Source organism: Mycteria americana, chromosome 8 (genome assembly GCF_035582795.1).
Source record: "Mycteria americana isolate JAX WOST 10 ecotype Jacksonville Zoo and Gardens chromosome 8, USCA_MyAme_1.0, whole genome shotgun sequence".
In the NCBI taxonomy this organism is placed as follows: domain Eukaryota; kingdom Metazoa; phylum Chordata; class Aves; order Ciconiiformes; family Ciconiidae; genus Mycteria; species Mycteria americana.
In genome coordinates, this window is record NC_134372.1 from 6576017 (window position 1) to 6585937 (window position 9921).

Sequence of the window (9921 nt, forward strand, 5' to 3'; positions counted from 1 at the left end):
ACATGTCATTATTCAATGATACGATCACTCTCAGATTTAAAGCCTTTATGTCTGTGCAAAACAAAACACAAAATGGGAAGAAGGCAACTGGCCAGACAACTGGAGAAATTATTTTTCTCCCAAATATGAAAGCACTGATGTTTCAGTATTCACTTCACCTAGAAGACATTATATGTAAATTTAAGAGTTTTGCATATGTTATTGACTTTAACTACACCTGAGAATTAGTATAAAATCAATAACCAACAGGGTCTGCATGAATTAACTGTTCAAGTCAATCACAGGTCAGCAGTGGACAAAGGAGCAATTTTAGGGCAAGTGTCCCTTTGTGATCTGACAAATCAGGTATATGTCAAGGCTCAGTCTGAGCACATATGAAGAACGCCACCTGAACCTCTTATTTTGCTCGTCTACATAGGAGTGGCTGATATTCCATCTCAAAAAACCAAACCAAAACAAAAAAACCCCCCAAACCAACAACAAAGGCAGCTGTCTGCTACCTACACAGTCCAAGGGGAAGAATTAAAAACAGACCGGTAGAAGAAAGAAAAATTGGTTAAAAATTGTGTGAGCATGCATTTATTTAATTTACCAAGGAAAAAAAACAAAACAAAACAGAATATAACCTCTATTACCACTAAGACCACACTTCTAAATATCATGTAAATTCACATAAATGAACAAAAAAACCATGGATGTAATTGGTGTTAAATTTCTTTCCCCATCTGTGCTCATTTGAATTCAAAAGAGACTTTTTCATCATGGCAACTGTTTTAGGCACAGATTTTATAAAAGCCAATTTGCCAGTCTACCCAGTTATCACCTTGGCTACTAACAGAATGTCTACAAATTATTTCAGCATTTGATATCATGGAAGAATCTCAGTGTCTATCCCACCATATAACAGCGATTCCAATTTGATCATAGTGAATTGTAGTCGGGTCTTCACTGAGCTTGTGATAGTTTTGCATCTTGAGCAAACATTTAATATTAAGAGTAGTGATGCCACATACAAGATGAAATTACTAACAAAACTTTATTAGGATTAGGAAATCACACTTCATTTCCCTAGGCAAATGACTTTGCTTTGAACAGCAATATGCTACTACTATGGACTCTTGCTCTGCCAGTTCCACTTCACTAACTCTTTCCCTACTGTCTAAACAGGAGTTTGCGAATAGTAACAAACTTATCCCAATTGTTTCTTCAACTGCAACTGTAAGTAAAGTTATCAACACAGCCAAAACTGTACTATTTAAAAGATCATGGTTTTGCTGCGTTGCAGGACAAAAGAAATTTGCTGGGCCAGAAAAATCAGATTCACTGGAAAATTTAGGAAACCAAGGGCAACAAAGGAAAAAAAGATGTCAAGAAATCAAAGACAAAAATTATTTCAAAAGAATAATTTTGTGTGATTATTTATTCAGTTCTAAATAGATTATAAGACTTCAAATGTATTAATACTTAAGAACAAAGAAGTGCAGAAAGTCATGTATAAAAGTGTACTTTGTATATAAAATACAAAAGGTATATCCAATTTCTCTCCCAGCCTGTTTGCTGTGTGAGCTAGAAATACCCTCTACATAACAACTGCGCTCCTTTTTCATCTTCCTAGAGCTTTCATTTATCGCTTTTCCCAAGTATGTATTTTTAAAATGACTTTTCCTAAATTTTAACATCAAAGAAAAAACTAAGCAGAAGCAATATCAATGGAGTTTCCCATTAATATTTTGAGAAAAAAAAAAAGGCAAAATTCAGACCTCTCCTAGCTCAAGTGACACATGTAGTATTAAAAAATACTCACCAAAAAAAAATAAAATCCACACACAAAACTCCAGAAATACTTTTTCTAATTTTTATGTTAAACACTGGATGATAAAAAAAAGCATCACATCTGTGTGTCACGCTTGACAATTTTTCCAGCCAAACATGACAGGATAGTACTCATCTTACACTGAGTTTTCTACATTTTACATCCTAGTATTTTGTATCTTTCCTTTGTGTACTATAAGGAATTTTAGGAGAAATTAAGATTTTGCACCTTCTTCAACTTGGACATAGCATTCAGATGTTTCACATGAAGATGAAAATTTACGCAATGTTTCACTCTATTGTTCCATAAATCAAGTATTCTTAAAACAAGTCAATAAATCAGATCGTTCCTTCTCCTTCCCTAAACGTTGACCTTAACACTACCCCAGCTTCATTTTGAAGCAGACACCTAATTTAAGTCATAGTTTAGAAATGCACTACTTCTAATGAAAGGAGGAGCGCTTACAACCACCCTAAATTCCTGCATACCATCTAGAACAAGCATAACTTTAAGAATATTTATACCTGGAAAATGTTAGCACTATACTAAATCTAATACTGATATTTAATACCGATAAATCTTAAATCCAAATACTAATAACCAAGATCTAGTATGCCTATCCCCTCATCACTCAACCAACTAAAGAAGAATGAAATATGGTGTTCTCACTTTACTTATTTTTCACCTATTAGCAGGGCAATAGGGGTATCTAAATAACTTAAAAATAAAGGCATGTTCTCACAAAAATGCACTCTCTTCCTACATATATAACTTATTACAGTTATGAAAAGGCCAAAAAGACATGGGCAGGTGCTGTGTAAGGAGTTGCTCACAATACATGAGTCATCACACTTATTCTGCAGAATTTATAGATGAAGAGAAACCGCAGACTGGATTTAAAGCATGAACAGCCCACCGTGTGTCATGATTAAGTCTACTATTAGAGAGTTCCTGAGCATATCTGTTTGCTCCCCTGTGTATAGAATTGTAAAATTGCATCAGTAAACATTTCTGCTGTTACCAAGTAAGTTTTGCCCAATAAAATATGGGCTGGCACTAAGTCGTGTAGAATGGATTGCTGCAGTCTAAAAAACATTTGAAAGTGTTTACCTTTAGCTGGCCCAGAGGTGTGGTGCCATACAAGAGACTAAGGTTCAGGATCAGACTAACGACTCTCACGTCCTGGGCCAGTGGAGGCTGGACACATAGCTGAGGTGACACACCAAGGAAGAGCCGGCCAGCCCAACCCCTCCATCCCTTTCTGGTTAATCCATGGAGTGACAATGACATTGATTTGCCTCATCCTGCCAGTTAATGGCAAGGCACTGCATTGATGGCTCCTAGAAATGGACAGGAGTGATCGGGAATAAAAGGGGGGGGAGAAAGGGGGCCATGATGAAGAAACGAGTAAAACCCAGAATCTCTCACCATTGCATTGTCATACCTTACGCTGCAATACCATAACTACATGGGGAATGGGAGAACTATAAACAGAAATGAAGTGGTTAATGAGAAGGAAATTTGTTGACCATTTTAATTTATGCAGTTATCCAAATATTAATTTTCCCCTAAAAACAAAACAAAAAGTTTTGCGCATTAACTACGGAAAGCAACTGTTTTAGAATTTTAGTCCATAACCCTGTAGCAAGAGACAGAAATCATCATCAGTATTTGACATTCTGACACCACTTTCAGGAATACATTCAAATTTTGGTTTATATTTATAGCTTTTTATATTTACATAAAGTATTTATTACTCACCAAACAATGCCCTGTGCCCCTGATCCTATGGGCTTCAATTGCTGGTAACGTTTTAGTACAGTGAACGTTGAATCTGCAACTTGAACACTGTAAAACTGACTATCACATTTACTGTCACTCATGGTGTAGTGTCATGTAGTTTTCTCTCCCAAGGACCTGGTAAAGTTTTCAAGATCTTAAAGAAAAAGAAAGAAAATAAATGTTCAATCTCTCACTAATTCCAGGCAGACAAGTTGGAGAATATATTATACATATTTTAATACATATGAATTTTTCAATAGCATACCATTAAGTAAGCATTCTTTCAATTTCGTGTATTATCACTGCTAATGAAAAATACTTGCAGACAGACAGCAAATAATTATAGCCTTCACAGCTTTAGAGTAAATGCACGTTTCTATTCCAATCCCTAAAACAAAAAGCAGCTAAGTAAACAACTGTAAAAACAAACAAAACCCACCCAAATCCAACAACTCTCTACTCCTTGAAGGATACTCCCTAACTTAGAATTACTGCTATGTGCTAGGACTGTATTAATTTCTGTATTACAGAAAAATAATCATAAATAATGTCTTTCAAACACTGATAAAGCAGATAAAAGCAACAGCAGTAACCCATGGAGTCCACAGACATAGAAAGAAACAGGGTTTTAATACAAGACTTGATTGCAACTGCAAAACAGGTTTGAAACAAAACAACTGCCCCCAAAATCCCCATGGCTGCTGCAGTTTCTCCAACAGTCCCTTTCAACCTTTTTCAGTAGGAAATTTCAAGCAGGGCTCTGCCTCCTTGCCTCTGCCAGGCAACCCTTCCCTGATCCATACCTATCGCAACCCACTCTCCCTCCCATTTTAAACACACCATAACATCCTATGCTATCAGTTAGCATACTTACAGTCCTACAAGAATTAGTTTTGTGCTATAGTTTGAAAGAGACTTTCATGCCATAATAGGGAACAAGTTATATCCATCTGTCAAGAATGAATTAGAGGTAGGTAATTACATTGAAGAGCAAGGTAATGGACTAAACCTCTTTAGCTCTAAAGTGCTACAGTAATGAGAGTACAGACCTCCAGTTTTCCTGGGCCTCCATCCCTCTTCCAAACCTTACAAGAAAATTACCTCAGTAATTACTGAAGAGGTCTCTAACAAATTCTCCCATTTTTAATTTCACATACACTATGACAGATAGTGTCATTACAGCCCAGAGTAAATTGCACAATCAAGTGTTCCTTGAAACAGGAGGAAATGAAAGCAGATCACCTTCCCCCAGAGCAGCTGTCCTAACCACCAGTCTGTACAATGTCTGTTTTAGCTAAAGAAAGAGCAGCTAGCCTCTCTCCCTTCGCTGGCCTACAGAATATTTGTGAGCCAATGCAAAACAGAAAAGCCTCAAGAGCAACCCGGATACCCATCCTAGAAGGCCCTACAACCACACGAACAGCTTTTGGTTGCTTCAGGAATTAGAATTTGGACTTCTCTCTTCCTAGGTGCACATAGCAGGGAGCAGCATCTTTCCCATGGTTTAAGCCAGCAGATGAACTCCAAGAAATCTGCAAGCAAAACAGGTGGAAGACCTACAAATCCTAATAAAGAATGGGTTTACACTGAACTGGTAATGGTTAGTCCTAAGGGATTCTCAAGAAATGTCTAGAGTCCCTTTTACCTTCTAGTTTCTCAAAATCTAAGCAGGATTTCAAGAAGTAGATACTCAACTTGGTCATCTCTGGCAGCAATTTAGACACTAAGTTTACTCCATATTTCTTCTTAGAAGCTTAAGAAAAAAAGTGGAGGAGAAAGGATCAGCAAAGGGAAAATGTGAGCTACCAACTTTCTGCCTCTGCCACAGCGGGGGGGGGGGGAATTACATCTCCTATACAATATTTTTAGGGGCAGTCAGATGCAGTTCCACAATCAGCTCACTAACGTGAGACCAAAACACCGCCTAAAGAGGTGCTCACAACCTTTCCTACTACATCCCAGGAAAAACCCCACTCTTCTTTCCAACCCTTTTTATTACTCCAAAGCTATGGACTCTGAGGTACCAAACGTTTTGATTAACAGTTCCTGAGCAGCCTTGGTATTTTCAGGTGAATCTTCATACACTGGAAGAAAGGTATGGCTGGAAGGTCAAGATCCTATCTCTGCAAAGGACTTATAGAACAAAACCAAAAAAGTATAGATTGTGCATAAGCTGGGTATCAAGTTAAAGACCTGTTAGTTACACAAGAACTACTAGGCTGTACCTCTTCATGGGTTAATGAAACACTTTTCTATAACGGAGATAAAGAAGTAGGAGGAAAGGAAGTTATCCTGAACCAGAGAAACCCTCCATTTAAGGAACCCTGTCTGCACAAAGCCATCTTTTAAAAATCATTTAGAGATCAGGATAAGGTCTTTAAACAAGACCCAAACGTGGAATGAGGCATCACCACACACAAGTCTTATGTATTCTGACATCCTCTGCAATTCACTGTGCTAAGTACCCGGCCTCTCCATAAGCTAAGTCCTAATTTTTACTTGGGCTGCAAGCTGCTTAGATGCATCAGGACATAATTTCAGACATACACATTAATGTAAAATTAGGTGCCTAGGGATTGTAGCTGTTCACAGGACTTCAGACAATCTATTTGGGGGGCAAGATCCCTCAAATAAAAACAGATTTCCCATTGCTCAAGGGAAAAATATATCTGGCAAATATGTTTGTTAATCCTGAGCTGTTACTCTCCTACCTGAAATAATTTGATTCATCACTCCAGTTAACATACTCCACATTTCTCCTATACAGGAATTTTTTGGAAGCATTATTTCCATTTCTGAAATATAAGTTTTCATTTATGGTTTCCTAGCTGCAGCTGCACCAAACAGGACCAGCAGCAAATGTAAAAGTCATAAGATGGTCAGTGAGCATACTTCTACTTATTGAGAATAGCATGTTACTGAATCACAATGTTTCAAAACGTTTTTCTATTTTAGAGCACACACAAGATGCATATAAATTGAGTGTTGTGGGTTGTTTTTTTTTTTAATATAACTTGCTTGTACAATTGGGGAAATTTAAGAATCACAAAGCTGACTGAGCACATTACATGTAGGAAACTTACAGGAGAGGTTTCCAACCTGTAGTTCATGAAAGATAACTAGAAAAATAACCAACACACCAAACCTACCATCAGTAGGTTTATGAGTTGTTATACGGAATTTCACTAAGAAATTTTTAGAAGTTGAAAGCAACTGCACTATAGCACACATCCTGTATTAAACAGTCACTTCCCTAAAAGGCATTTATTAAAATGGCAACTTATTATTAACCAGATCTGTCCTCTGGATATCTTCAAGTCAAAAGCTTCTGAAACAAACAGGTTGTAGCACTTGGGAACACATTCCCAGGGTTGTTTTGGTTACAGAAATATTATTACTGACAATGAAGCATAAGAACATCAACAAACTTTGCTTGATTTTTAAGCCTCAAGCTAAAATTCTATGGCTGACAGAATGAATAGACAATGAATATATATATTTATGAAAAGCTATGGAAATTCTGTGCAGAAAATCTCCCCCCGTTCTCTTAGTCACCTTTGCAAATGTACTTCAAATTCAGATGCGCCCTTTGAAGGACTATTATCCAATAGCGTTGGGGTTTTTTTTAATCTTTACAGCAACATATATCAACAGGTATGAGTCCAACTACAAAACCTCAGTGAGTTACCTCCTACTCCTCTACTCACAACCCTTGAACGGTCTGTTACAAAAAGGTAAGTGTAGCAAAGCAGTAGCTGACTGATACCAGTCAGTTACAGCAGAGTTTAGAGGTACTCTGTATCTGTTTAGCTCTTTGAAAAGTCGACCTTTTTCTTTAAGCAACCCAAACTATTACTGACCAAAGCTTTTACCAACTACCTGTTATAGTATCACTCGGCTGTTAAACACACACTGCAGACAAACACGGGATGTATCTCAGCGCCCCTGCCAGGGCAAGTTGGTGGAAAGAGGGAAAAAGTTTAAACGTGCATCTGCTGTAACCAGTTACACTGTTGTAAAATTATGTAACAGCCATATAACTGAGAGAGAGCACTTCTTACATTTCTTCTAAAACTTCTGCCGAGAAACTGCTTCGGCTCAAGAGAAAGCTCAGGTTCGCTCTCAGCGAGTGGAGAGGGGCGCGCAGCGCGGGCCTCTCCCTCGGCCCGGCCGCACTCCCTTCGACCCTCTCAGGACGCGGGGGGCTTCCAGGGGACGCCGAGCGCCGGCCCGGCCGCACACCGCGGCACCAGCGGGGCACGGCGGGGCGGCACCCCGGCCCCCGGCCGCTCAGCGACGCGGCGCGCTGCCCTCGCCGGCGGGCGCGGGGCAGGGGGCGATTCCGCCCCGCGCCGGACACGAAGCAAGAGGGGAGAAGGCGGAGGAGAGGCAGCGCCCGCCGCAGCGCAGCGGGCGCGGCTCCCGCCGGGAGCGGAGCGGGCCGGAGCCGGCGGCGGCACTGCGGCACGGGGAAGGGCGGGGGGCTCGGCCGGGGCAGCCCCGCGGGAGAGGCGCGGAGGAGGAAGGGGCCCCCAGCCCGGCCGCGCCGCTCGTGTCGCTCCCCCCGCCTCCTTCCCACTCGGCCGGGCCCGGGCAGCGGCACGCGGGGAACCCCGGCTCTGCCCGCGCCTCGGCGGGCGGGGCCCGCGGGAGAAGCCGGGGACTCCGGTCGCCACAGGGCCGGCCCCGCGGCCGGGAGCTCGTCCCGCTCCGGCCCCGCCGCCCGCAGGGCCCCCCTCTCCGCGGCTCCCCTCACCGTCTCCTCCCTCCGTCGGGCTTCGGCGGGACGGGACGGAGCAGGGCGGGGCGCGGCGCTCGCGGGCCGCGGCCGCCTCCTCCTCCTCCGGCGCGCAGAGCTGCCCCAGCCACAATGGCCTCCCGGTGCTCCACACGGGCCGCGCCAGGCCTGCGGCCGCTGACAGACAACCGCTCAGCCCAATCGTGGCCCTTTGCCGGCGAAGCTCAACCAATCGAGCTCCAGAGGCGGGACCTACTAGCCGCTATATAAGGGAGGGCGGTGAAGGACTGCAGTGGAGATAGGGAAGTTCAGGCCAATCCAGGGGCAGCCCCCGCCCCCTGGCGTGATGTCATCATCTCACGTCAACCTGCCACCATATTTATGATGTCACCTCATAGCAGTGCCTCGTCATGAGTTGCTGTGGCAGCAATCGTCACTGACGGGGGCTGCTGTCGGTTCCTCACAGCCGTCCTGCTGCAGCAAGTGGGGAGAAGTGCTCTGTGAGGTAAACACCTCCCATGTATAGGAAGCCCTCGAAGCGCCACAGAAAAATTCCACGACACGTTGGCAGCCTGTCACAGCACCACAACACACCGTGGTCACCTCCCATCCGTGCTTTGGGATGACAACAGAGCGCCCAGTCCCACAGTGCAGGGTCATGCAGCCACCAGCCCCGACCCGTTGGGTCTGCGATGGCCCGCAGCGCGGGGGCACGGGCTTCACACGGCTCTTCCGGGGGGACAGTTCAGAAGGGAAGGGATTTATTCCCTCCCCAGGTAGCCCAGCTATTTTTGACCCCACTCAAAAATCATAAGCCTTCTATACATTACCATAGCACCTGCCTTGACGTTAGGACTGATTGTTTTTTAAAACACATACTAACTAAAAATAAACTCAATATATTTTTCCACCTCTCCTAGGACTAACAAGAGCTTTCTTTTCTGTGATGTCTGTTCTCATAGATGACTTCAGAAAAACACACCTGTAATCTTTTTTCACTTTCAAAATCAATTTAATGTGGTATATAGACTAGATGATGTCAGTTTCCTTTAATAGCTCCACTTTTTAATATGAAGAGGATACTAACTCTAGACAGTAAAAGGGGCCTTTGCATCACGAAAACATATTGGATACTGAGTTACATCTTGTTGGCATCTGGGTCAGATTATCACTACCCTTTTTGTTACGATTTGGGTTCTTTTATGTGGTTATAAAAAAAATACTAGAGCAGTTTCCAGTAAGAAGCTCCTATTACAACAAGCTAGTCTAACACTTTCAAGCTATTAACCTACATAAGCGTTCAAACATCTCCACTTAGAAGCAAGCCTGCAGAGGAATATCATAGCGAAAACTTTACTCGTCAAGGATTTAGTTAATAAAATGCAGAAATTAAATACTATGATTTCTGACTGTTCCAAAATAACAAATGAGCAGAGAACTTCATGTGTGTATCCACCTTATTTCTTTGAGGTTTATAGATGCTTCCTACCGCTAGTTAGTTCACGGCTAGCAAAGTGTGCTTTTGCAAATATATACGTTAATAAAATAGGGCTTTAGTCCTAGCTTGAAGATGTACCTAGTATTCTTA

At 42.2% G+C, this 9921-nt stretch overlaps 1 protein-coding gene across 8 annotated transcripts in view; it reads right to left on the reverse strand.

Moving 5' to 3' along the window:
- The window catches only part of MAPK9 (mitogen-activated protein kinase 9), a 49751-nt gene extending 41242 nt beyond the window's left edge, over nt 1–8509 (reverse strand). For 7 of the 8 annotated variants that reach the window (XR_012776791.1, XR_012776792.1, XR_012776790.1 and 4 more), the window contains exons 1-2: nt 8352–8509; nt 3575–3749 (exon numbers count right to left, since the gene is read on the reverse strand). Coding sequence is in view for 4 of the 8 variants with exons in the window: in XM_075509337.1 (XP_075365452.1) it covers nt 3575–3696 (122 nt within the window). In the remaining 4 variants the exon portion in view is untranslated. Of the gene's footprint in view, nt 1–3574; nt 3750–7656; nt 8332–8351 lie in introns of those variants that run through there. The other variant, XM_075509336.1, reaches the window with a different exon arrangement.
- Nucleotides 8510–9921: the final 1412 nt, after the last annotated feature.